General features: G+C 51.8%; 2 protein-coding genes across 2 annotated transcripts in view; both read right to left on the reverse strand.

The window, feature by feature from the left end:
* Nucleotides 1-15916: 15916 nt before the first annotated feature.
* Nucleotides 15917-21145, reverse strand: Ctdsp1 (CTD small phosphatase 1). The gene is made up of 7 exons (XM_005361636.3): nt 20831-21145; nt 19442-19590; nt 18955-19056; nt 18764-18820; nt 18115-18207; nt 17813-17998; nt 15917-17450 (listed from the first exon to the last, which is right to left on the reverse strand). The coding sequence occupies exons 1-7, from the start codon at nt 20895-20897 to the stop codon at nt 17322-17324; spliced, it is 783 nt and encodes a 260-aa protein (XP_005361693.1). The 5' UTR covers nt 20898-21145; the 3' UTR covers nt 15917-17321.
* A 5955-nt stretch (nt 21146-27100) lies between these two features.
* Nucleotides 27101-27661, reverse strand: part of Slc11a1 (solute carrier family 11 member 1) — a 9629-nt gene continuing 9068 nt past the window's right edge. Inside the window, exon 14 of the mRNA XM_005361639.3 lies at nt 27101-27576. Coding sequence (XP_005361696.1) covers nt 27463-27576 — 114 coding nt within the window. The 3' untranslated portion in view covers nt 27101-27462. The remainder of the gene's footprint in view (nt 27577-27661) is intronic.

Genomic DNA, 27661 nt, shown 5'->3' on the forward strand with positions numbered 1-27661 from the left:
GGGTGGGTGGGTGGATGGAAGGATGAGTGAGTGGGTGGATGGCAAGCAGAGAGAAACTGCCACTACTGTTAAGCACCCTCCATCCACCGGGCTTGAAGAAGCCTCCCCTTGCCAAGCTGTCCCTAGCAATGCCTCTTTCTGTTTGGACCTGTGGCTGTGTTTGTTCCAGCTGCTGATCAGAGTTGCCTGGGAGCTTTTTAAAAATACTGATGCTCCTGAGCTCAGAGCCTGCATCCCTAGGGATTCTGATTTAATTAGGCCAGAATGAGGCTTAGGGCTTAGATATTTTATTTCTGCCAGAGATGAGGCCCGAGTCCTTTGAAAACTGGCCAGGACTCCTGTCGTGAGCCTGGTTTTTCTCATGCCATTTTTCAACCCTCTCCACCAGTACGACGGCCATTCATGCCTCACATGCCTGCCCCAAAGGGAGCAGGAGGAGTCAGTGACCCTCCGTGACTGTTCCTTGGCCTAGTGACTAACAAGAGAAAGGTCAAGTGCCCTACACTGACAGCCCATCTCTCCAGCTAATCTCTCCATGCACTTTGGTTTTGAGTCACGTCTTGGATAATAAATGGCTTGGCCTTTACCTCTTGTAGACTCCCTCTTCTCCGCCCTGCAGGCTGACTTATCTTATGTTCTGCCCACTCTGGTCAACCTGCCCTTGGTGATCCGGGCCACCTGTCCATCTTGGGAAGCTTGCTGTGTTTGCAGAAGCTCCACGGGCCTGACTCCACCTGATACCCCTGTTGGCATGACTGCAAACATCACATATTCCTTAGCATGAAGGGTTACACACACACACACACACACACACACACACACACACACACACACAATCCTTTTGGTTCATCAAGAGCCATCTGAGTACAGAGGACAGCATTTTCTGCTTTATCCTTGCCGTCTCTGTTACAATTACCCTTTCTCTAAGACTCTCTTCTGCACTCCCTGGATGAGGAACTGGGCCATGGGTGCTCTAGGAGCAGAGGTCTACCAGATGGATGCCCTGGAGCAAATCGGCAGCAGAATGAACAATGATAGACATGGGGCTGTCTGTTGTCACCAGGGAGGAAATAAAGACTCGCTGTCTCTCCCTGAAGAGAAGCGAGATTGGGACCCTCCTACCCACCTCCCTGCCACAACAGCCTAAACAGAGGGGACAGCCTCATTAGGGCCAAGTGGTGATGGCTGATTCTCAGATGCGGCCAGTCCAACCCCATCAGCACCTCCAGCTGCTTCTGTACCTACCATCTTGGTCAGAGCACACACCTCTCCCTGATCCCAGATGAACCCCTCAGCTCCCCCTAAACTTCGGGGAGGACTAGATGGCCCTTATCCCCCGACCCGACAGCAAGGAACCTGGGGTGGATATTTTCTCAACTTGTACTCACTGACTGACCCCCGGTCTGCACCCTTCTATGGCCCTAGCCCTAGGAAGACACTTGTCACCCAGAGAACCAAAAGTCTATGTAGAATCTCAGACACCTCCCCCTCCTTCCACTCTGTCCCAACAGTCTGCCCCTAACAGTCTGTCTACCCACACTCTCTTCAGGCACCCTGACTTCTAGAATCCTAGCCTGGCTACCACCCTGGTGCCCGGGCTACACCTGTCTCTGCTTTTCCACACTTCCTATAGGAAGCCTTCCCAGAATTCTGAGGCTGGCAGGGAGTCCTTTCTCAGGGTCCCTCTGGGTCCCAGACTGATGGCTCTCTCAGCCCTGACCACATGGTGACAAAAAAAGCCTTTTTGTAAGTCTAAAGTCCCCAAGCTCCACGACCTACACAGGTGGGATTTTTTTTTTTTGATGGTAGCAGTTTCTTGTAAGACAAAATCTTACTCTATAGCCCAGGCTAGCCTCAAACATATAGCAATCCTCCTGCTTCAGCCTCCCAAGTGCTCAGATTACACACAGGAATAATCACAGATGTTTGTAGCTGCCGGCTCATTGTCTATGGCAGAGACACGCGACTGGCCCTCACACAGCTGAGACTGAACTAGGAAATGGAAGAACTTCCTCACTGGGCTTTAGACAGATTTAGAGTCTTGTCTCCAGCCACCCGTCCTTCCTTATCTGCTGTCCTATTATTCTTGTGTGCTGCTATGAGTCTTAGTTCCCAGTATGCAGCTCTTAACTGGACAGGAGTGTGGTAACAGTGGGCTAGGCCACTCCTCCTTATACAAAGGATACACTCCTGCTACCCAGGGCCTGGGAGCCCCCCAGAAGCAGATACTCCCAACCTCCAAGTGACAGGAAGATTCCTGGACAGATGGCCTTGGATAGAGTAAGTCCCAAAATTCTAGGCAAGCTAGGCTTTCATGCCCAGCTCTGGTAAAATAGACCAAGGTGACTAGGGAAACAGAGGGGCCACTTCTAGGGCAGGGGTGATGTCCAGGCCTAACAAGGCCTACACAGCCTGTAGCCCCCTACTCTTGCCTCTCCCCTTCCTCTGGGCTCAATCACTGGATTCCTGGTGGCCTTAGTTTACACCTGAGGTCCCAGGAGTGTCAAAAAATGGTGACATAAAGAAAAAAAAAACATTTCAGATGAAGAAGTGCACCAAGAGATGAGCAGCGAGAGAGAATGACTCCAGTCAAGGAGACCGATAATCCCAGCTTTCTCAGGACTGTTCTGATTTCAGTTCTAGAAATCCTAGCCCTAAGGATCCACCTGAGCCCCAGGCAACCTGCATGAATGGCACCCGAAGAGCAGGGAGGGTGAGGTACCCGGTAGGGGCCTGTGAGCCTCCTTCATTGAAGGCCCAGGACAGCATGCTGGCTTCTTACTTCTTCCAGAACCTCAAAACGCCTTACCTCATTCCCCAAACCTGTACCAACGTGCTACAGAGAGTCCAGGCTGCCAGAGAGAGGCAAGGACCCTGTCCCTTTCAATCACCTGTGGTCCCCATGTGTCCCTACCCAATTGCCTTACCTGTCTGGAAGAGGCAGCCGCCACCTGGGAGATCTTAGGAAGTTGTGGCAAGCTGGCTGCAGGAGAGCAACCTTTGTCCTCACCCCCCCTCCCAGGAACTTCCTTCACCATATAAGGGAAGATAGGGCCCCAGAGAGAGAGAGAGAATAGATGAGGGGGTGGGGTAGTAAGTGCCCAGGTCCCTGGGAACCTAGATGCCAACAACAGCCTGACAGTCAGAGCTGGTGCGTGCCCCACCCTTGGCTCCAGAGCTGCGGGGATGGGGCTCACTTCCGCTCAGGACCTGGGCACTCCCTGTAGATGGACAACCCCTACCAGGGCAGGCTACAGGTGTCTGGACCATTCTTTCTTTCCACCAGGAAGGGAACTCAGTTGTCTACTCTCCTGCCCTAGAAGAATGGCTGGGGGTGGGGAGCCGGGGGGGCACTACAACGCACAGACTCTTGGGGCCTTGAGCTGGGACTTGGGCACACAGGCCAGGGTCCCCTTGGGGACAGGTTGGGCCCCTGGCACCCTTACAGGCCTCATCTACTCAGCATGACCCTCGCTCAGTGGGCACAAGGACCCTTCCAGTCCGCCCCCTCTGCGAGCCACAGACTCCACCTGGAGGTTTTATGAGTTACCATAAACCATGCCTTTGAACCCTGCTCCACTGTCTTCTCCCAAGAGCCAAGGGCCTCCACCTCCCTGCCCTGGACCTGGGGATCTGCCTCCCTGCCCTCTCACTTGGCCAGCTTCGAGGATGAACTGGAAATGGTGGCCTCGTTCCTGCTGCCTGTAGAACTTCTGTTACCTCGGAATCTTGGTCCTTTAGGAGGGCAAGATGAAGTGTGGGATGAGAGTATCTGGCCCCTTGACCTTCCCAAGAGCTCTGGAGACTGAATCGAGTGTGTGTGTGTGTGTGTGTGTGTGTGTGTGTGTGTGTGTGTGTGTGCACCCACGCATGAGGACCCATGCACAGTGAAGAAAGTAAACACACAGCAGGTGCTGTTTTGTTTTGAAATAATGTAGTGTCCCTTGTTGTGAACGGAAAGGATGTATGTTCGCTTAGTTATAAGCAAAATGGAAAGGAAAACTCCAGGATGGCTATTTCCCCATGAGTCAGTGCGCATAGTCTATCCTGAAGTATCTCAGACCCTTTTCCAGTGTGTGTGCTGTGCAGATCTCCTGTACGCGTCTTCTATCAGCATGTGTGTGTGTACTTTTTACCCATACATACACCTTTTAGGTTCCTTGATTTATTTTTATGTGTATGGGTGTTTTGCCTGAGTTTTTATGTGTATGGGTGTTTTGTCTATGTATGTGTGAGGTGCCTGTGGAGACTTAAAGAGGGTGTGGAATTCTCTGGAACTGGAGTTAGGGGTGCTTGTTAGCTACTATATGGGTGCTGGGATGGGAACCTGGATCCTCTGTAAGAGCAGCAGTGCTTTTGGCAGCTGAGTCATTTCTTCCGTCCCACACACAGCTTTTAAAGCAATTAATTAGTTATTATTATTCCCATCATAATTATTATTTTGTATGTGGAAGTCAGAGAACAACTTTTGGGGCTGGTTCTCTCTTTCCACTGAGGGTTCCAGGACCAGATATCAGGTTCAAGCTGTGCGATGTCTTTACCCACTGAGTCATCTTTACTGTCCACCAACATTTGTCACCGGCTTCATTTCCCGTCTCCCCACAGTGTATCCCAATGACAGCCAAGCTCCTGTTAGCAAATAGCTCAGGACGGGGTCTCCAGACTCTCTCCAGCTGTTCTCATTGCTAAACATCTGCCTGCCGACTACATCCACTCTCACTGCGGGTGTGGGCTCAGTGATACAGCACACTCCTACTGTGGGCCCGGGTTCAGTTCTCATTTTCTAAAAGCACCGGTTGTGGTGGCCCGTGCCAGTAGGGTTTGCTGGAGGAGGTGGAGGCAGGAGGATCACCAAGTCAAGGCCTGCCTGGGCAGGGTGGTGGTGGTACACACACCCCACCACAGACACAAACAGATCTCTGTGAGTTCGAGGCCAACCTGGTCTACAGAGAGAGTTCCAGGACAGCCAGAGTACATATAGAAACCCTGTCTTGAAAAATCAAACCAACCAAACAAACAAAACACCCCCAAATAATCACTGGGCCGTGCTCTACAGCTCAGCTGGCCTGCAATTTCTAATCCCTACATCCTCTTGGGTACCAGAGATATAGGCGTGTGCAACCAGATCTAAGAGAGAATACATGTGTTTTTTTGTTTTTTTGTTTGTTTGTTTTTGCTTGTTGCTTTGTTGGTTTTGTTGGTTTTTTGGGGGGGGAGGTTGTTTTGTTTTGGGTTTTGGTTTTTCAAGATAGGGTTTCCTCTGTGTAACAGCCCTAGCTGTCCTAGAACTAGCTCTTGCACCACACTGGCTTTGAACTCACAGATATCGGCCTACCTCTGCCTGTCAAGTGCTGGGATTAAAGGCATGTGCCACCACCGCCGGGAAAATGCATGTTTTTTTAAAATTGTTTTATGCCTGGAGAAATGGCCCAGTGGTTAAAAACACTGGCTGCTCTTGCAGAGGACTCTGACGGGATTCCCAGCGCACACAGAACGGCTCACAAACCTCTGTGATGTTAGTTGCAGAGGAACTGATGCCCTCTTCTGACTTCTGGGGGTGCCAGCCACATACATGATGCATATACATACATGCAGACAATAAATATCTGTCTCATACACACAAAATAAATATCTCCAAAACAAACTGTTTCAAAGCGTTGAAGATGTAACTCAGTGATTAACTATGGGCTTGAAATACGAAAAGCCTTGAGCGCAATGCCCGGCCTCCAGATAAATACACAAATTTCTAATTTCTTGTTATGATAAGCGTCAACCATATAGAAAAGCAGAAACAAGTGTGACAGCCACCTGTGGATTAAGGAGCTGGCATATTTGCCATGTGTTTATGATGTGTATAAACATATGTTTGAAAGAAAGTCTCATGGAATACTATTCCTTCGCAGCCAGGGTCTATCCTTTTCTGCTCTGTAGCTCGGATACAATCTTCATAACTGAGAATGTGCCAGTATTTACCACACCACCCGCTCTCCAGTCCACAGTCCACCGGTTATCTCCACCCTTACCTTATCAGCCTTTGTGTGTGGAGTCAGATCAGGAACAAGGATTTCCTTCGGCTGTCACGTCTTCTCAGCATTTTTTAATCGAGAAAACTGCCTCCACTTTCCCCATGACCTCAGACAAGAGAACCGTCTTACAGGGTGTTTGCCTTATGGGTAAGCCCCAGTTTTCCTTTATGCTATTATTTATTCACACTTTAAAAACAATAATAACGAAAACCCAAACACACAAGGTCTCATGTAACCCAAGCTGGCCTCAAACTTGCTTTGTAAAACCAAGGATGACCTGGAACTTCTGATCCTCCGGCCTCCACCTCCCCAGTGCTGGGATCGTGGGAGTGCGCCACACCTTTTTCTTTCTTTTTTAAGGAGGTGCTGGGATTGAACTTGAGGCTCTGTGCATGCCAGGCAAGCACTATATTAACTGAGGTACCTCCCCAAGCCCTGCAATGCTTTTTTTCCTAGGGTCAAAATTCAGATTTATTTATTATTTTATAGAGACAGAAACTCACCCAGTAGCTGCACTGACTTTGGACCCATAATCCTCATGTGTCAGCCACAAAACATATGCCAGCTTGCTTTTTAAAAAAATGTTATGTCCTTATATTGAATGTGATGGTGCATGCTGGTAATCTTAGCACTTTGGAGGTAGAAGCAGAAAAATCAGAAGTTTAAGACCATCCTCAGCTGCACAGTGAGTTCAAGGCCAGTTTGGGCTATATGAGACCCTGTCAAAACAAACAAAACATTGAGTTTTAGGCATTATATTATTATTATTTTGTTGTTATTCTCCTGCCATTTCTTAAAGCCTAAAGTAGATTCCAATTAAACACTTTCTTCAGAAATACTTGATAGGCCAGCTTTCTCAAAGAAAATCCACCAGTAAGCATCATTGGGGAATCTTCCTAAGGCAAGATAACAATCTGCAGGTCAGGGGTGGGGCCAGAGGTTCCCTGGAGATGCTGTGCTGGTACTGCTGGTCCTTGAATGAGGTCATTCTTTCAGCACAAGGTCAAAGGTCACCACACTGAACTACCTCAGAGGACACCGGTGTTAAGTTATTCCAGCGTAAGCAATGTAAAGTCTGCTGCCTCGCTTACAGCAGCAGGTCCCACTTTCTAGTAGGATTCGTCCGGGTCCACAGCGTGTGCCTGTGCTCCCAGCCACTTAAGCAGCAGCAGAAGCAGGGGAATTGTTGGAGCCCTAGAGTTCAAGGCCAGCCTGGGTAACGCGGGAGACCTCATCTCAAAAAACAAAGAAATGATAGATCTACCACCACAACAAAAAGAGACAGTTATGATAGGTTGACACCAGCACACAAAGCCTTTGATTTCTCACCTCCTACTTCTTTAGTGGTTGTCATTTTGTTCTTAATTTTTAATTAGTTAATTAATTTTAAATTGCAGGGCTGGTGATTAAATGTGCTTTGTGTACAGTTGGCAGACGCTGAACTAACCCCTCTCTCAGATCTGTTCTTTCCTTTCTTCCTCCCTCCCTCCCTCCCTCCCTCCCTCCTCTTTTGCTAAATGTAAAAAAAAGAAAATGTATTTATTTCCTGGGGAAGGGGAGTTAAGGAAGCATGGTGTACGATTTATGATATTCCAGCTTGTAAATTTCTGTCCTAAGCTGGGCAATGGTAGCACAAGCACCATTTAGTCCCAGCACTCAGGAGGCAGAGGCAGGCAGGTTTGATCCCTACACTCACAGGGCAGCTCAAAACCATCTGTAACTCCAATTCTCGGGGCTCCAATACCCTCTTCTGTCCTCTACAGACACAGCACACATGTGATACACATGCATATAGAGAAAACACTCATATATACATAAAATTATTTAATAAATAAAGTTTAGAAGAAGTCCATGGTCACTTTGGCTAGGTAGTGAGTATGAAGCCAGTCAAGACTACACATAGTGAGACCCAATGTCAAAAATAAACAAAAAACCCAAACCAGGGCCAGTGAGATGGTTCAGTGGGTCAAGGCTTTGTTGCCAAGTTGAGGGCCTGAGTTCATTCCCTGAAACTTATCTGGTAGGAAGAGACCACAGCAAGGTGTTCTCTGGACTCTATCTGTGAGCACTTGGGCAGTACCCTAAATTAACTAAAAACAAATAAAAGACAAAAAAAAACATTTTTCTCTGATATTCCCAGTTCATCTTCCAAGGTTTTACCATTTTATACTACTGACACCAGTATTGTGCCAAGTGTTTCCTGCAGTGTGTGTGTGTGTGTGTGTGTGTGTGTGTGTGTGTGTGTGTGTGCGTGTAACAAGCATAGGTATCTGCTCCATGCCCACAGTTAGCAGTATCTTCACTGGTGTGCTTCTACAGCTGGATATGGCCACTCACCTCCTTCTTCACCCCTTCCCAGAAGCGGCTCAGTCCCCTTCCTGCCCAGGTCATTTATCGACTCCCACATCCATCCTGCCTATCTGGTCATTCTGCCATTGCCACAGCTCAGGCCCATTCCTCACCTCCAGGACTGTGACTGTGTCCTCCTGTAAGTAAGTAGAGTCTTACTGCCCCTCACTTAGTTCCCAGTGTGCAGGTGACAGGTGCGTCCACACCCATCTTAGTTCCCAGTGTGCAAGTGACAGGTGCGTCCACACCCATTTTACTTTCCAGTGTGTTGATGACAGGTGTTTTTACACGCCCTTCCCGCTTATGCGATCTTCATGTCCCCTCAGTTGTAGCCTATGTCTATTAAAATAACGAGGGACACTTTCACTAAACATGGTACATGACTGTAATCCCAGGACCTTCGGAGAGTGAGGTAGGCAGATTGTCTTGAATTCAAGGTGAGCCTGAATGCTATCAAGACCTCATTTCAAAAATTAATAAATGAATGAAAAAGAAGAAAGAGCTGGCCATGTAGCTCAGCTGGGAGAATACTTGCTTAGAATGCATGAAGCCCCAAGTTGAATCCCCAGAACCTCACAAATCCAGCTTGGTGGCCCATGCCTGTAATCCTGTTACTGGTGAGGGGCAGGCAGGAGGATCAGGAGATCAAGACCATCCTTACACAGTAAGTTGCATAGTAAATGTGAGGTTAGCCTGGCCTATATGAGATCTATCTGTAAGTAAATAAATTAAAACACAATGAAAATAAAAATAAAGCCTGGTGGTGGTGGTATACACTTTTAATCCCAGCACTTGGGAGGCAGAGGCAGGCAGATCTCTATCAGTTCGAGGCCAGCTTGGTCTACAAGAGCTAGTTACAGGACAGGCTCCAAAGCTACAGAAAAACCCTGTCTCAAAAAACCAAAAAAAAAAAAAAAAGAAAGAAAATAAGTCAGATGTAAACACCTTTAATCCCAGCACTGGGGAGGCTGAGACAAATGGATCTCTGAGTTCAAGGCCAACCCTGGTCTACAGAGTGAATTCTAGGACAGCCAAAAGCTACACAGAGGAGCTGGAGAGATGGCTCAGTGGTTAAGAGCATTGCCTGCTCTTCCAAAGGTCCTGAGTTCAATTCCTGGCAACCACATGGTGGCTCACAACCATCTGTAATGAGGTCTGGTACCCTCTTCTGGCCTGCAGACATACACACAGACAGAATATTGTATACATAATAAATAAATAAATATTTTTTAAAAAGCTACACAGAGAAACCCTGTTTAAAAAAAAACCAAACCAAACAACAAACAAACAAATAAATAAAACATGAGAGGTCACCCCTTAATCTACAGCTCCTCCACTTGGGTGCTATTCCAATGGTCTTGTCTTTTGCTACACTCTCTGCTACAACCAGCTGAGGCCTTGCTCAGGAGCTCGTCCTCCTCACTCCAGCCATCTTGCCCACCCCTCTTCTTCAGCCTCACTCCAGCACGGAATTGCTGCTCAATTTCCTGGGGCTGCCCTTGTATGGTGAGGGATCCATGTGCCCTCCAACCTCCCAAGCTTCTCACAGGCTTTCCCAGCATACAAGTGCGAGGGGTCATTTGTCTGCTCCCAATTTCTCTTTCACACGAGGTGATATGACGTGCTCCGTTCTGGTGAGCGGCAGGGAGTCAGTATTCTGGTTATAATAGATGTGACTGTGTCTCAATAGGATTTAGGGCTCAGCCATGACAAGGTGGATAGAGGCCTGAGTTTCAGATTTCCCTAAGGCCACCCAGGAACAGACCATCCAAGGGGAAAGTACCTACTGTTCCAAAGGAAATTCCTACCATTCAATCCATTGTAGATAGGATGTACCTTAGCCCAGTATACACCCATCCCTTTCCACCAAGACACCCTTAGACAAAAGTCAACCAATTAGGGGTCCTGAACCTTAGAAATCCCTCACCCCAAATCTGCTATGATAAAATCCCCACCCCAGCTGAGCTTGAGACTCTCTGGTCATGTCAATGCGTTGAACACATGGAGAGTCTAAGTTCGAACTTGAATAAAGGCTCTTTGCTTTTTCACACATGGGACTCGGTCTGTTGTAGTCATGTCACTGGACCCCCAAACAAAACCACCACAGAGCCCGTATCTGATGCACACACACTGGGGCTTATTGATTACAAGTTAGCTAACTCAGACTGTAATCCAACACACCACCGCAGTGGGTAGGGGAGAATGCCCCAAGGCTTCAGGGTAAGGGGCTTTTCAAGGCAAAAACTGCAAGGCGGGGTGGCACAAGCATTGGCGTTTTGGGATTGGGTAAAATTATACAACTTTTGCATTCGTTGGATAAAGGGGAATTTCTTTTCTTTTTTTTAGATTTATTTATATATTATGTATACAACATTCTGCCTCCATATATGCCCACAGGTCAGAAGGGGGCACCAGATCTAATTACAGATGGTTGTGGACCACCATGTGGTTGCTGGGGATTGAACTCAGGACCTCTGGAAGAACAGCCAGTGCTCTTAACCTCTGAGCCATCTCTCCAGCCCCAAAGGGGAATTTCAAAATAGCCGCTAATCAGATACCCACAAGGACATTTGAAGCAGGCAGATGTAAACAGATGTTCTCTGGACACCCTGGTGGGTGTCCTGTCACTTTGACCAGGACTGGCACAGTTTCTTGGGAATGTTTATGACTTTGCTGGGCTTCATTAACCACCCCCACTTTGTTAGGTCCTGTCTAAAAGGGAGTTCTTTTTCAAAATGGAGTTGTTCTGCTCCTTCAGATCTCCTTGTGGGTTTTTGGGGAACTCTGCAATCTGGGCATACCAGTACTAACTACATTTTGAGCTTTCTCTAGCAAGATAGAACTGAAACAAATGTCTGGTGCCAGATGTTAGCTACCTGGTGAAGGTATCTCCTGACAGAAATGTGATTGGTGGCCACCTGGTGTGGGAAGTCCTTCTGTATATGTGTTGCTTTTATTGGTTAATGAATAAAGAAGCTACTTTCGGCCAATGGCTTAACAGAATGTAGCCAGGCTGGAAGAGATAAATAGAGAGAGAGAGTAGGCAGAGTCAGAGACGCCACGTAACCATCAGCGGGACAGACGTGCCAGAACCTTACCCATAAGTGCTGGTAAGCCACAGCCACGTGGCGATACACAGATGAATAGAAATGGGTTAGTTTAAGATATAAGAGATATAATAGTTACGCTATTAGCCAAACAGTACTGCAAATAATATAGTTTCTGTGTAATTATTTGGGGTATGGGCAGCTAGGAATGAACTAACAGCCTTCCGCCTACAGCCACCAGAACTTTTCCTCCTAAACTGATATCTAGAGCTGGGTGTGGGATATTCCTGTGATCCCATTACTTGGGAGTTGGAAGCAGGAGGCTCAGATGGCCAAGGTTATCCTTAGCAACATTGTCAAGTTTGAGGCCAGTCTGGGTGACGTGAGACCCTGTCTGGAACAAACTAACAAAGCAAAATTCCTATCTGGAAGCTAAGATAACATTCAGGGTAACATGTATCTTCAGCCTGTCACTTGAAACATCTCCCTCGACTCCGATCTGCAAGAACTTACTCTGCCGCACTGGCCAGTGTAAGCATCGTCTGGTGAGAAGTCTTTGCTTCCTACCTCTGACTTGATGACACCGCAGACCCTCTTCGGGTCATTTTGGATGTCATGGTCTCCCTGACCATTTGGACAATTTGTTCTATGGAAATGTGATGTTTTCTTCATCACAAGACCTCAACATGATTATTTATTTATTTATTTATTTATTTATTTATTTATTTATTTCAAAATATTTATTTATTATGTATACAATATTCTGTCTGAATGTCTGGACCAGACCTCATTACAGATGGTTGTGAGCCACCATGTGGTTTCCGGGAATTGAACTCAGGACCTTTGGAAGAGTAGGCAATGCTCTTAACCACTGAGCCATCTCTCCAGCCCCCTCAACATGATTTTTTGGGTTTTTTGTTTGCTTGTTTGTTTTTGTTTTTTCGAGACAGGGTTTCTCTGTGGCTTTGGAGCCTGTCCTGGAACTAGCTCTGTAGACCAGGCTGGTCTCGAACTCACAGAGATCCGCCTGCCTCTGCCTCCCGAGTGCTGGGATTAAAGGTCAACATGATTTTTTAAACTTGCTTTTGTTTAAACTCATTTCTGCTATGTGTGTGTTGCAATAAGCAATTCCAAAGTTATCTCCATTTCACGTGGCATCATTTGACTCGGAGCTCGTCCTCTCCGTGGTGGAATTAGGACCATTTTGGTTAGATTACCACTGGGTATTGAGAAACTGGACAACCTTGTTGGTCCCACAAAGCAAAGAGGCAAAGCCCAGGGTTTTTGCTTTAAAATCTTTTTGTTTTTTGTTATATTGAGGCATGGCTCCCCCCCCCTTGCATGTCCCCTCCCCTTCAACCCTCTCCCAAGGTCTCCATGCGAGGCACGGCTTTTCTACGTGGCCCAGTCTAGCCTCCCATTTCCTATCCTCCTGCCTCAGCCTCTTGAGTGCTGGGATTATAAGTGTGTGAATCTCCATTCCCAACCCTGCTTAAGGTTTTTTCATTGTAAGGTTTATTGTTTTTATTAAGGAGAGATATCTGTGTGTTCCCCTGGAGATAGGGTTAGAAGAGCTGGTTGTGAGCTGTTGCTATGGGAACTGAACTCAGGTCCTCTGAGCCATCTCCAGACCCCTTTGTTTATCTTGTTTATTGTTTGGTTTTTGTTTGTTTTGTTTTGTTTTGGTTTGGTTTTTAGAGACAGGGTTTCTCTGTAGCTTTGGAGCCTGTCCTGGAACTCCCTTTGTCGATCAGGTTGGCCTCGAACTCACAGAGATCTGCCTGCTTCTGCCTCCCGAGTGCTGGGATTAGAGGTGTGCGCCACCACCACCCGGCTTATCTTGTTTATTGTTAAAGTTTTGACCAAACTAAACAGAGTTCTGTGCTCTAGTGTGAGGAAGTCTCTGCATTTCTGACCTTGGTGACGGGCGTCTGTCCTCCCAGCACTTGGAAGGTGAGGCAGGAGGAGCTCTTGGACTTCAGAAGGCCCTAACAAGGTTTCTAAGCTTTCTCAATAATTGACTTCCCTGAGGTTATGCAATCAGGTAAGGCAGCTTTTTCCAAGTTTACTCACCATTCATACTTACCCTAAGTACTGAAACTCAGTACTCAGCCAGTATTGGGTTTACATGGCTGCACAATGCCTGGACTCCTCATTGCCCTAGTGCCTGGATTCGGGCTGGAACGTAGCTCAGTGGTAGAGCACTTGTCTAACATGTATGAGGCCCTTAGTTCAATTCCCAGCATTCAAAATAAAAAAAAAACCTAAACACTATCAAGGGGGCCGGGGGGGGGGGTCTGGAGACCCTCATCAACTGGCGGAGAACGCCATTCACTGTCGAGGAAACGGAGCACAGTGAGTAATTCCTGAGTGTTTCTGATTTACTATCAGATTTTTTTTCAGTACTGGGATTAAATTCCAGTCCTCAGGCATGCTAGGCAAATGCCCAAGAGGCTAGAGAATTAGACCTTAACCCCTGCTGGTAGAGATTTTAACAACGATCAAAGACCAAGTTATGATATGGTATCTATAGAAACTCTTTTTTTTCCCCCGAGACAGGACTTCTCTGTGTAGCTCTGGCTCTCCTGGAACTCATTTTATAGACCAGGATGGCCTCGAACTCACAGAGATCTACCTGCCTCTGCCTCCCCAGTGCATAGATTAAAGGAATACACTAGCACTACCTGGCTGAGAAACTCTTATCTTACCTCTTTTCCTTAAATTATAGATTGCAGTCATAGGAGCTTTGATATGGCTAAAACTTCCTTTTTCTCTTTTCTAGACTTACTTTTAATTAATTAATTATGCTTTAATTTTGGAACTATTCCCAATTGGCCTCAGAGGCGTCTCTGGAGTCACTAACTCCGAAGAAAAGTTAAGGATGTTCAGAAGTGGTCTCATCTGATCCTAGAGAAGGAATACTGGTATATAAAAAATACTAATGTATCCCTCTGAAATTAATGGCATTTTTTTTCTTTAGTTTTATTTGTGTTTTGCCTGCACTTAACGCACACCACATGCCTGCAGTGCCCGAAGAGGCCAGAAGAGGGCATCAGATCTCTTGGGACTAGAGTAGTATACGTTTCTGAGTCACCGTGTGGGTGCTGGAAGTTGACCCCGGATCATTTGAAGAGCAGTCAGTGCTCTTAACTGCTGAGCCATCTTTTCCAGCTCCAGGAATTAATGTTACGTGCACTGGGACGAGTTCCTTGAGAGCAGAAGCAAACCTGACACTGACTGGTGCTGACAAGGAAGTGCCCATACATGTGGTTGAGTTTAACTGCGTGGGCAGAGGGTGTGTGGTTGTCGGGTTGGGAAGTTTTGACTGTGGGTCTCAATGGAAGCTGGTGCTCTGCTTGTTTGGCCTCTGGGAATGCAAATTTGAGGCGACTACAGTTTGCATACAGAGCAGGAACCAAGCCAGAGCCTGCATGAGGGCGGACGGAGGCCAGGGCAGGATATAAATCTTGCAAAAGGTTCTCCTGGTCCACGCAGCTCCAGACCAGAGCTGATTCCAGGGTAGGCTTCTCGGGTGGAAGTTTCTTGGCTCTTTTCTATCAGGTAAAGTAGTAGGGTGGGGTAGGGTAGGCAGAATGTGGTGAGGGACCATTTTCGCACCTATTGCAGACACACACACACACACACACACACACACCTGAAGCAAAGGCGACTTGGGGCTAAATTCTTTGTAAAGAGTCATGGCTGGCCTTGGGGAGGTGGAGCTAGGGGATGGGGACCAACATTTGGGAGGAGTATACCCCCCCTTTCTCTACTCTGTGTGGTGGGGAATGGCTGAGCTCCACACGTTCGGAGGAGGGGTGATTGAGGCAAGCTCTGATCCGTCCAGACCCGGGGTATTCTAGGCCGGGGAGTGCCAGGACTACCAGCCCGGGAGGCCCCTAGCGGCAAGCGTCAGTTTTGGCCTGGCACTTCCTGCCCCGCCCAGGCGGGGTTTGCGGAAGACGAATTTGGCTGGAGGGGCGTGGTCAGAGCTGGCCGGAGGCTGCAAGGCCGGATCAGGGCGCAGGGCGTGCCTAGGGCACGGCCAATGCGAGCGAGCCGGAGGCCTCCGGGCGCCCTGGAGTCCGCCCCACCCAGTCCCCTCCCTGCTGGCCCCACTGCCCGGAAGGCTGTAGACCGAGGGCAGCCCGTGTCCGCCTGGCTTTCCGCCTCCCGCCCAGTCCCGGGCAGGCCCCGCCCCGCATTCCAGCGGTGGGGGCACCGTGGGGTTTGTGTATTCTTTTATTTAAAGTGTGTGTATACGTGGGGGCGAGCTCGTGCCTTGCATGGTACGCGTCGGGAGGTCAAAGAACAACTTGCGGCGGTTCGTTTTCTTTCCATCACGTGGGTTCTGGCAACCGAACTCAGATCGACCAGATGCCCACACAGTCCCCTCCGGGCCAATTTCTTGCCCAACAAGGGTCTGAAAAGCAGCACAGGTGTAGGCCATTCACGCACTTCAAGTCCCCTCCCCCAAAAACCACAGAGACAGGATAGGAAGGGGTCTAGCTTTCTTTAGTTATCACACTGGGGTGCTGGTCAGAGAGAAGGCACTTAACTGGGAAGGTCATCCGATTCAGGCCAACCATACCCTCTCTCCCTTCACCAACTCCCTTGGCACTTGTTTGTGGGTCCACTTAACCCTCATATTCTGGGGAGAGAGAGCCCAAGGACTTGAACTCTAGACTCAGCAGGGGTGGGGAGGGGCTTTAGAAACGGAAGTCAGTTGGCAGAGTGACCTGGGAGCCGCCCCCAGCCAGCAGGGGGCCATGGAGGAGGCTACGGGGAGTGAGGTGGGGGATGAGTTGGCACTGGAGAGGGGGGCAGCTTAGTAAGTTTTCTTGGAGACTTCCCGAAGCCCACAAGAAGGTTCCACTTCCCGCAGATACTCTGAAGGCACCGGTGAAGTCTGGGGCTTTGGGGTGAGACACGGATGAGGCGGACCCCCTCCCACTCAGCTGGCCGGACTAGCTGGGCACAGGAGGGACTCAATAAATGTTTTTTGGATGAACAGAGTAAAAAGGCTGCGACAGCCGGAAGACCAGGCCTGTGACCCCTCACAGCCCAGCTTGTTCCATTTAGAAAACAGTAGTTTTAAAAATGTACAAATCCTTGCCCTCCCTCCCCCAATTTCTGGGCCCAGGGAAGGGGTGAGGGAGGAGTGTCTATTCCCACCCCTTCCTCGCTCCTTCAAGAATCTATATACACATATACATATTTATATGGCACCACGGGGAGTCCTGCCAAGCCCCAGGCTTTGAGGAGAGTGGGGGCTCAAATGATACAGGGTACAGCCATCAGACTTGGACGAGCTGAACTGGGAGTGTTCCCTAAGGAGGGTCCCCTCTTTTACAAGTGATAATAGACTTTCTCTCTCTCTTCCCTTGCAGAAACTGCTGGGCACCATCATCCCAGGGAGGAGGAGGGAAGGGGAGAGGCTGGTTCCTCCCAGGTCAGCCTAGGTCTGAGAAAAGCTGACCAGCAAAGAGGGTTCTATGCAAGGCACTTGGTGTCCACTGTTCCCAGACTGGGGGTGGGGGCAACCCAAGGCATGGGGCCGCAAAAATCTTGCCCCTACCCCCAAAGCAGAGCTAGGGTATGACACCCAATTTGGCAGCAGAGAAACATGGCAGCATGGAGAAGAGAAGACAGAGGGGGGGCAACAGGCAGAGCCCCCCAGGTCCCCTGAGAAGAGGGGAAAAAGTTTGAAGGCACTGATACAGGGGCCAAGGGCTCTCTGTCCTCCATGCAGCCTGGCAGGGGAGACTCCCTCTTCCCCAGGGCCATGGATATTGCATAGCCCATGAGGTTTTGTTAACAGCACAGGCAGGCTCCCACAGTCTGATGGGAAGAGGCTTGGGCCTCGGTGAGGGGCAGATCCTGGCCCCAAGACACCTCACTAGCTCCCGGGCCTAGGCTGCCTGAGCACTGAGTAGACGTCGTCCACACGGCTGAGTTGTTCGAAGAAGGGTAAGAGATCGTGTAGCTCAGTGTCACTCATGTTGTCAAACCAGGAGGCTACTGGGACCTGGGGGATGACAGGAAAGTGAGGAGGGCAGGTGTCCAGGGGGCCCCAATGGTTGGCCCAACCTGGCCCACACAGCAGGCGCTACGCGTAGATACTAAGCCGTGATCTCATAGAGACTTAGGCTCGCTTTGCTGCGCTTCATGTGGGTAGGATCCCAGCTGGGATGCACCATATCCATTCTGTCCCACTAACAGGCCATGGTTGGCAGCTTGGAAACTGCCAGATGGGGACCCCAGTCAGAAGTGAGTACCCCCTCCACATGTGAGCAGGCAGCAGCCCCCACCCTCACCCCCCACCCGCGTAGGGCCGGGGACGCCACTCTGGAACATCCCATGCTCCCATCCTCTTCCCTGGGTACTCACGGCATTGTCTGGATGGAAGACGTAGGAGGCGGGGGAGTTGTCTACGATGAGCACCCGCCGCAGGTCTCGACCCAGCCTGCTCAGGTCCTTTACATAGTTCCCCCGATGGAAGACACACGACTCTCGAAACAGCCGGGCACGGAAGGCTCCCCACTTGTCCAGCAGGTCAGCTACAGGGTCTGCGTACTGGGGATAGGAGGTAAGTCATTCTCCCGAGCGAGCAGCGAGCCCAGGACTGCATCCGGTGGCATGTTGACAGTGGGTGGGAGGGTATGGTTGCCGGACCCCGGGCAAGGGCTCACCTTGGCAAGGCTGGCAGTGAACAGTACACACTCAAAGAGCTCGCCCATGCGCTGGAGGAACTCATCCACGTGGGGCCGCTTCAGCACGTAGACCTGGGAAATGAGCTAGTAAGGGAATTGTTGGCCGACAGGCTCGGGGGTGCTAAACAGTAAGGGGGCTGGAACAGTAGAAGAGGTGGGCAGTCCATGGAGGCTCCTCCAAAGTCTGTGAACTCCCCAATCATCCCCCTTCCTGAAGAGGATGGAATGTCATTCCAGGGGTCCCACCTCACCTAGTGGGAGTCATTAATCCCCAGCCCCTTTTCCACCTTGGTCTTATTTATCCAAATACAGGAGCCCAGGTTAGCCCTCTCACCCCAAGGCTGCAGGGCACCGGCCCCCGAGCCAAGTAATGGAGAACAGGCTGGCCAGCACCACAACCTATCCTGAATTACTTGAACTGGGTCCCGGGCAGTGGGGGCAAGAGGGGCAAGAGGACCCCACAATTCTGCAGGTCTGGAAGTCTAGCTCCATCCCCAGGAAACCAAATAGCCCTGGGTTTCACATTCTCTTTGAGCCTTGGGCATTCCCCATCTATCAGAGTTCCACTTGGGAGGTACCTGGGGTACAGAGTGCAGACACCAAACCCCCGCCTCCCTCTGCCCCTCACCTGGTGAACTACCCCATCAATCTCCACGGGGATGATGAAGTCAGCATTGCTCACTGGCTGTGAGGAGAGAAGAATTGCTGGAGGGGGAGGAGGGGGGAATCCCAAGGGTGTAAGTCCAGCGGAGACCTCCCTCCCTGACCAGGGTAGGCCCCCCTGAGAGCACAGGCTGAGGATGGCTGGGCAGGGCCCACCTTGAAAGAGCTGTGCACCAGGGTCTCGTCCAGGTCGATGACCACGCAGATCTTGTCCGAGTCCTGGGCCTTGGCCTCGGGAAGCAGGTACTGGACCTGGCTCTGCAGTGGGAGGGTCTGGGCTCAGTGGGGCGCCTCCTACACAGGCCTCCCTCCCCAGCTCTCTACCTGAGGACCCAACCAGATCTTCCACACCCTCCTCAGCCTGGGCCTTGCCAACTTTGGGCCAGGATAGGCTATATGGATCCCTCTTCCTCAGAAAGTTCCCATTTATAAGGGATGTATACACAGGTCTGAGGCAAGCCACAGCTGTTGGCAGGGGGTGGGGTTTGAAAAAGGCAGGACCTAGAGGGAAGGCGCCTCCCTTTTCTGAATGTTTTAGGGTGGGCAGGTGTGTCAGGAAAGTTCAGCCTAGACCCCCTTCCGCCACCGTCCACTGCCAGCTAGGCCCAGGTGCGCCTGCAGTTCCCTCCTGGCCACCACACACCTTAGGGATGGCGCCATTTTCCTCCACCAGCAGGGGAGCCCCACTGTGGGCAGGCCGAGGCTCCCCATCATCTCGGCAGACACAGCAGAAGAGCGAGTGGAAAATGCCCCGACTCCGGGGCTTCTGGGAAGCTGCTGACTTCTGGTCACCTGAAGCAAGGAGTGAACGTGGGCATGCAGAGGCTCCACGCACGCATGCCCTCGGGTCTCAACCCCTGAGCACAGAGAACGTGGGCACTCTCCCTCCATCAATGCCACACCAGGGTGCCCCTGGCTCTGTAGGAAATGCCCCTTTCCAGGGCCCCCTGCAACTCTTCGGCATAAGGAAATCTGGTGTGGCCGAGAAGGCGGCCACTTTAAGGAGTAGGTGGCCTTAAGGAGGGGGACAGATAGGGGGGTGCTTTCTCTTTTTCCCAGGGTTGGTTTTCAATCACCTGACCCCACACCTTACCTGGGCAGCCCCTGCTCATGAACGTCAGGGCTCGGGGCCCCATGGTCCACTCCCACTCTCCCTCCATTCTGTCTACCCCATGAGTCCAAAGTTCTCAAAGTCCCAGAGGCCAGTGTCCCAGGGCTGTCAGCCCCGCCTCCTCCACCCCGCCCCGTCTCAACCTTAGACTTCTGAGAGGCACAGGCCTTAAAACTAACAGACACCCCAGCCCCCCCGCAGCACCCACTATTCTAATCCTTTCTGCCTTCAGCCCCCAGAGAAGCTGGGACTGGACCGATCTCGAAGTTCACACAGGAGGGGGGGGGTGATCCCCACCCAGGCCAGCCCCAGGGGCTCCGCCTGCCCTTACAGGGTCGGTGCGAGTGTGCACAGGCGTCGAGCCAACTGGCCTGGCCTGCTGCAGCCGGGGTGCCCCGTGTCCAGCTGGACACAAGGCTCACCAGTCTGTCTTGCACGCTCAGGGGCTCTGTGCCTCCGAGGGCGTCGTCCGCACCTCCACGCGAGACGCCCGAGTTTGTGGGAACCTGGTTGTGTGTTGGCGGGAGATCCCTGCAAGACTACCCAGCCCGCTGTCACCTCGCACCCCTTGCAGACCTCTGCCTGGAGGGGGCGGAGCCTCAACGGGTGGCCAGGCGGCCGCCTCACCCCCACCTTCCAGTCCAATTGGCGCCAAACTGGGGGAGGGGGCGACGCCCGGGAATCGCCAGCCTACTAACCCCTCGCGAGCCTCCTGCCTCAGTTTCCCTACCAGGAGCACACCGAGCGCTCTAGCGGCGCCAGGCCCCGCCCAGCGCTTCAGACTCTCGCGGAGTTCAAACTCTTCCCGGCCCCGCTGGCGGGGGCTCGGGCAGGGCCGAGGCGCGCGCCCGGGGCAGTGGCAGCGGCTGCGGCGCGGGGACAGCCCTGAGCCCCGTCTTCCCCCTCCCGCCGCCCGTGTACCTTTGCCCCGCAGCGGGCCCCGCGCCTCCTCCTTGCTGATCTGAGTAATGACGGCCGAGCTGTCCATGGGGCCCGGCGCGCTCCACTCCGGCCGGACTCTGGCCCCGGCGCCCGGCCTCCCCCCCGGCTCGGGCCGGAATCGGGGCGCGGGGGGGAGGGGAGGGTGGGAGGGAGGGATCCCCGCGAGCTTCGGAGGGGAGGGGAGCCAGGTTCTCGGGGGGAGGGGGAGGGAGGGGGCGCGGAGGAAACTTTGTTACAACATGGAGTTTCCTCCCCGCGAGGCGGATGCAAACATGGAACCCGGGCGCCGTTTCAAGGCTCCCCCTTAAAAGGGCAACGGCTTCGGCGCGACCGGGGCTCGGCCGCAGCTTTCATCACTTCTGGGGCCCGGCGGACTGGGAGGCGGGCCCGGTTCCTGCGGAGATCCAGGGGGCGTCGCCTCTCTTCCTGCAGCGTTCTGGCGGGACCAGGCCTCCGCGGCTGCGTGGCTGCGCGGCCAGCAGTAACCGGCCGCTGCAAGCTGGGGAGCCCCGGGCCTGAGGCCCGCCCCAAGCGACCGGCCCGGGGGCCCGAAGGCGACGCAGCCCCACCTTCGCGCATTTCAAGGGGCTGACACCGGCTGCCTCTGTTTACTCCTCTGGAAAATGGGATGATGCTAATTTTCTGTCAAATGGGTGCTTAATTTTTTTTTTTTTTTTTTTTTTTTGGTGTGGTCCTTCGAGACAAAGTTTTTCTGTAGCTTTTGTTCTGGAACTCGCTCTGTAGAGCAAGCTGGCCTCAAACTCACAGAGATCTGCCTGCCTCTGTCTCCCGAGTGCTGGGATTAAAGGCTGGGATTAAAGGTGTACGTCTCCACCATCAGGCTTATTTTTTGTTGTTGATTTTTGAGACAGTTTCTCTGTAGCTTTGGAAGCTGTCCTGGAACTCGCTCTGTAGACCAGGCTGGCCTCGAACTCACAAAGATCCGCCTGCCTGTGCCTCCCGAGTGCTGGGATTAAAGGCGTGCGCCACCACCGGCGCTAATTTTTTTAATTTTTAAAATTATTTGTGTATGGCCTGCTAATGTGTACGTGTACCACGTATGTGCAGTACAGTTCAGCGGCCAGAAGGAGGCATCAATTTTACCTAGAACTGGAGTTAACAGATGGTTGTAAGCCACTACGTGGATCTTAGGAACGGACACCCCGTCCTTTCAAGAGTAGCAAATGCCCTTGAGCCATCTCTTCAGCCCCCCCCCCCACACACACAAATAAACCTTTAAATTACACTTATTTGTGTATGGGAGGGATGCGCGCCCCAAGAGTGGAGACCAGAAGTTCTCTTCTTCCACCTGGGGATGGCAATCAAACTCAGGTGGTCAGACTCACCAGCACGCACCTATACCCCCTAAGCCTTCTTGCCGCCCCTACAGTGCATATTGTCTAATGCTGTGGATATCATGAGTGAGAAAAAGGCACTCTTTGCTAGTTCCAGTTGTGCAAACTCATCAAATTATGGAATCCTAGAAAGATTTACTTCTGTGTATGTATGCCAGGGCCTACGGTGGCCAGAAGATGGCATAAGATCCCCTAGAGCTGGAGTTAGCGGATCCCCCCCCCCCCCCCGGCAATGCATTCTCCTAATGGCTTAGCCATCTCTTCAGTCCCGAATTGTGTTCTTGATCCACCTCTAACTCAGCACTCACCGCAGTCTCGGGGGCATCACAGGATGTGAAAAATTCCACTTCTGTGCCTAGCTTTACAGACTGACCTGTGGCAAATCTAGCCCTCTTCCCCTGTCAAGCCATTCAGCGTCCCGTCTCCCCCCCGCCGGCAAAAACTGAGCCTCCGTAGCTCAGGGCCTTGTTTCTTGTACTTGCTGTTCCTTCGGCTTGGAACGTGCCTCCTCGTCCTTGGCAGAGCCAAATCCCAACGTACTAGAAGAAATACCACCTTGTTTAGAGGCCCCCACCCCCACCCCGCCGTCCCTATCTGTGACTATTTGAGAGGCCAATTCTAGTGCTGGCTGTGTTCCCAAGTGTCCATGGGACGCCCGCGGAGGGAGGGCCCAGAATCCGCCCTTGGGCGCCTGAGACTGCAACTATTCAGATTTTAAACACACGTGTCACCGGATTTGTGGTGGTGACACACCCTAGCCATTGCCTAGGTCTGCGTTTACATACACGGTCTTCTCGCAGGAAGCGCCCAGTTGCGCCCCTCGAAGGTTGCGGTTCGTTTATTTTTATTTTTCCTGTTTTACAAAGTTTCTTTCATTTGTCGTAATTTAAAAACTACGAACGCCAAGCCTTGACACGCACGCCTCGCCACTTCCTCCCCCAGGCACTGGGGCGGAGCTGGGCGGGCGCGCCTGTCGCAGCCGGTCGGAGACGGGCTGGGGGCCTGGCCCGCGGTGCGCTCGCTGCTCTGCAGGCGCGCCAGCTCAGCGCCTGGGATCAGCAGGGAGTGTGGGACGCTCATCTCCGACCCCTGCGTCTGCTCTCCGGGAGCCCCAGAGCTGCCACCCTTACGCTCCTTACGCTCCTTCCCTCCCACGTGTTGGTGCCCTGGGGCGCCCGTCCTAAATGTTACTACTTGGAACGATACCCTTCTTGCGTTTTGTTTTTGTTATGTATACAATATTCTGTCTGTATGTCTGCCTGCAGGCCAGAAGAGGGCATCAGACCCCATTACAGATGGTTGTGAGCCACCATGTGGTTGCTGGGAATTGAACTCAGGACCTTTTGGAAGAGCAGGCAATGCTCTTAACCTCTGAGCCATTTCTCCAGCCCCTTGTTTTTTTTTTTTTTTTTTTTTTTTTTTTTTTTTTTTTTTTGTTTTGTTTTTGTGGGGTTTTTTTTTTGTTTTTTGTTTTTGTTTTTGTTTTTTTGTTTTTGGCAGAAGAGGAAACAGCATGGAAAGGTGAAGGCACAAACCCAGACTCTCCGACCTCTCTTCAGAGACCTCCTTCTTGGCCAGGTGCACCCTGGGGGCGTCAGCTTTTTCAGCCAGGCCCTCACTGTCCCCAAAGGGAAATGTGTGACCCAGGTTGAATGACGGATGGCTGGCTGCCTTTCCTTCCGATAGTTCCCTAACCCGCTACCCTGGACACTCACAAACCCTCCACCTAAATTCACATCAGCCCTCAGGAGCTATGCCCCCCCCCCCCAACAAAGGAAGGACAGCCCCGGGCTCACTTCTTCTGGAAGCTCTCTTGCTCTCCGTGCTCCGGTGCTGGGCGCTGTACCGTGAGAATCGCAGCCCCAGTCCGGAGGGGAGCATGGCTCCATCTCTGCTACTGTTTACTCTGCCCCAGCAGTTGGGGAGGGGCCTTTGCCCACACAGTCTACTACGATTATTAATTTAATGGCTGCATACCCAAGAGAAAACAATAGTATGGGCCGCTAGCCCGGCGGGGGCGGGGAAGGGGGCGGGAACAGGATCCTGTAGGGCAACTGAGACAAGGTTCCCTCCATCCAGTCCCCTTGATTTCCCTCCCGCTCCCATTTACAGAATGGGGCAGGTGGCGGACCAGCCCCACCTAGCGACTAAGGAGCTTCAGGTGAAACTCTAAGGTAGTCCTCCTGTAAATCCAATGAGAGTTTTCATCAGGTCTGCCACAGAGATGGGGGCTGCACTAACCAATGGCCTCTGGCCGGAAACAGTTGACCTAGACCTGACCTCATCCCTGACCCTGGGCCTCAGTAACCCCTACTGACCCTCATCTTTAAAAAAGAGTTTTAAAAATCAGGGGGGGGGGGATCAACTCGCTGCTGATGGTGTCGCATGCCTTTAATCCCAGCACATGGGATGCAGAGGCAGGAGGATCTCTGTGAGTTTGAGGCCAGCCTGGTCTACAGAGTGAGTTCCAGGACAGCCAAGGCTATACACAGAGAAATCCTGTTTTGAGGTGGTTGGGTGGGGAGGAGAGAAGAAGAAAAAGAAAACAAAGAAAAACAAGTTTTTAATAATCACTATATTTTATTTTTTTGTGTGTGAACACATGCCACAATATGTGTGTGGAGTCAGAAAATCCACACATGTGGGGCCCAAAGACTGCGCTCTGGTCCTCAGGGACGGTGGCTGGACCTTTACCCGCTGAGCCACCTCACCGGGCCCAATACTTATTTTCATTATTATAATTATTGATATTTTGAGATAGCTTTTGCTGGCCTGGAACTTGCTACTGAGACCAAGCTGGCCTGCCTCGAATGTGTAGAGATGCACCTGCTTCTGCCTCCAGAGCTCTGATGTTAAGGTGTGTGCCACAGTGCCCGAGGGAGATTTATTTTCATGTATGTTAGCGTGTGCCGCCAGTGTTAGGAAGCCTCTAGAGGCTAGCAGAGTGCCCCGTTCCCCTGGAGCTGGAGTTCCCGGCTGTTGTAGCTGCCATAAGCCATTCCCTGTCTGGGGTGCTAGAAGCAAGTCATCTGAGCCAAATTTACCTTCTCGGCGCCCAATTCTAAATCCTAGACTTACTTATTCCTATGATCAGCCTTCCATCCTTCCGGGTCCCCAGCATCTGAGAACTGTGCACTCCGGGCACGCTCACGGACAGCCCTTTCTTACTTAACCTTCAGAATCGCGTGCTCTGGGGCCTTCTCCCTGAACTCACTGGGTCAGCTGTCCGGCCTCATCCTGTCCCTGTTCTTGTTTATTTAGCCCCACCCCGACTCCTTCCCGTGAGACTCTTTGACAGCTGACATCCTCTTTAATTCGGGACTTCACCTCTCTTCCACTGCTAGCACAGGGCCTACTACAAAAAAGTCACCCAATGAACGCCAAGTGAATTCCCAGCATGTGCAGCAAGTTGAGGAAGAACCGAAGGGAAATCTGGGAGAAGCGTTCCTCAATAGCTCCCTAGCCCTTTCGCTATCTCGGGTTCCACCTTCTTCAGGGGCGAGCACCAAGGCATGGGGAGGCACTCTTGCCCGGGCACCCTCTCTGGCAGCTGTCGGGGTGGCGCCACATCTGTCCCTTCGCCGCTCCTTTCGGGGGCCCCACTCTTCTCGTTGCCCTTTTAAGAAAGAGGAAATTCTTTTCATAAACAAGCGCCCCAATCTGAGCGTCCAGCCGGCAGCCTCCCCAGCTGGATTCCGGGTAATGGGTGCTACTTTCAGACAGCGAACCTCCCACAGGCTCAACCCCGGGGAAAGGCTCGGTGGACGCCCCTTCCTCGGTGCAGCTCCGGGCTGTTCCAGGCTAGGGTTCGTGGAGCCCGAGGAGTCCAGAGGAGGGACTTAGGGGAGCCTAGAAACTGTCTAGGGAGCATCTGCAAAGTGCTAGCTCTACACAGGGCGAAGGGTGCCGGACCGCTCTTCTGCGGAGGACGGGGTTCCCTGCCCACGCTAGTACCACAGCCCTCGGAGAGCACCCGCCTGCTCACCTGAGTTCCGCTTGCCCCTGAGGGACCGCAGGGTTTAGGCCGGAGTGTGGGCGCTCGGGAGAGTCCCTGCCCCCAGGGGGAGCTGAGAGGCTAGTGCAGGAAACCCTAATAGCACAGCGTGGGAGTCAGGTCAGCCTTGTCCCCTGGGGAGACGGCAAATGAACTGGGCCTTGAAGGCACAGACTTTTGGGGTTTTTTATGACCTGGTTCCTGAAAGAGAAGGATTCGTTTCTAGGTTTTACGGCCTGGAAAATGGGTTGAAGGAACAACAGAAGAGGAGGAGATAATCAGACATTTGAGCGCGGGGTGGTGGTGGGGGGAGTATTTGAAGTTTACATTTTTCCAGGGCTTTGGAACAGAGGGGAGCTACCGTTCAGTCGTCGGACTGTTTTAAAAGTTTCCTCCAATCCTACCCCCCCCCCAAGCTTCTAGGTTGGTGCTGCTGCACTTCTCCTCCGCTCCTCCACCTTCCCCCCTCCTTTTACTTCTTGAGACTGGGCCTCTTGTAGCCCAGGCTGTCCTTGGACTATACAGCAAGAGAATGATCTAGAACTCCTTAAGCCTCCTGCCTCTGCCTTCCAAGTGAGACAATGGAGTTGCCTTATTTTGATGAGGTGGTCTGACTGTCTACTGCCTCAGTCTAGGATTACAAGATTGCGTGGAATAGGTTTTGGATTATCTTTTTTTTTTTTTTTTTTTTTTTTTGAGACAGGGTTTCTCTGTGGCTTTGGAGCCTGTCCTGGAACTAGCTCTTGTAGACCAGGCTGGTCTCGAACTCACAGAGATCCAACTGCCTCTGCATCCCGAGTGCTGGGATTAAAGGCATGGGCCACCACCGCCCGGCTGGATTATCTTTTAGGAACCAAGCAGCACACACTGTTTTGTTCTTAAGTAATCTTTATGTATATGGGTGCCCTGCCTGAATGTTTGTCTGTGCGCCTTGTGCAGACAGTGCCAGTGTAGGACGCCAGAAGAGGGCGTTGGACGACCTGGAACTGGAGTTACAGTCACTTGAGAGCCACCACGACGGTGATGAAAGAGCAGCCAGTGTTCTTAACTGCTGAGCCACCTCTCTAGCCCCGGGCACTGTGTTTTTTAAGTCCTTTAGGTTGGTGGTTAGATGGGTGTGGTCCCTAGCACAGCCGAGGATACTTTACTCTGAGGCAAACCCCTCCTCTAAACGGGAAACCTGTAATCCCGAGAGCCGGGTTGCCGACCTCCAATTGCCTTGCTGTATCCTGCGGCCTTGCTCTCTGGATCCAGTGTGCTGCTCACCCAGAGCGCTCCCTGTCTTCCTGCTCCTCTTTAGGGAGCCCGTATAGGAAGTGCTGGTGGGAGCCGTGAGTCAGAAAGGTGGCTCCGTGGGCGATGCAACAGGTCCAGGCCTGGGAAAGGACCATGGATGGGGGAGGGGCCAGAGCTCTGTGGAAGCCCCGCCTGCCCCTCCCTCCCTCCCTCCTTCCCTCCCTT

This window comes from Microtus ochrogaster, linkage group LG4 (assembly GCF_000317375.1).
Source record: "Microtus ochrogaster isolate Prairie Vole_2 linkage group LG4, MicOch1.0, whole genome shotgun sequence".
In the NCBI taxonomy this organism is placed as follows: domain Eukaryota; kingdom Metazoa; phylum Chordata; class Mammalia; order Rodentia; family Cricetidae; genus Microtus; species Microtus ochrogaster.

Bases quoted from the DNA above. Each gene is read 5' to 3' on its own strand.
- Ctdsp1 (XM_005361636.3), bottom strand. From the start codon at position 20,897: ATGGACAGCTCGGCCGTCATTACTCAGATCAGCAAGGAGGAGGCGCGG. The intron at 19,591-20,830 runs GTACACGGGCGG...TCCTTGCTTCAG, and splicing joins GGGCCCGCTGCGGGGCAAAG to GTGACCAGAAGTCAGCAGCT. The intron at 18,821-18,954 runs GTGGGCCCTGCC...CTCTCCTCACAG, and splicing joins TGGTGCACAGCTCTTTCAAG to CCAGTGAGCAATGCTGACTT.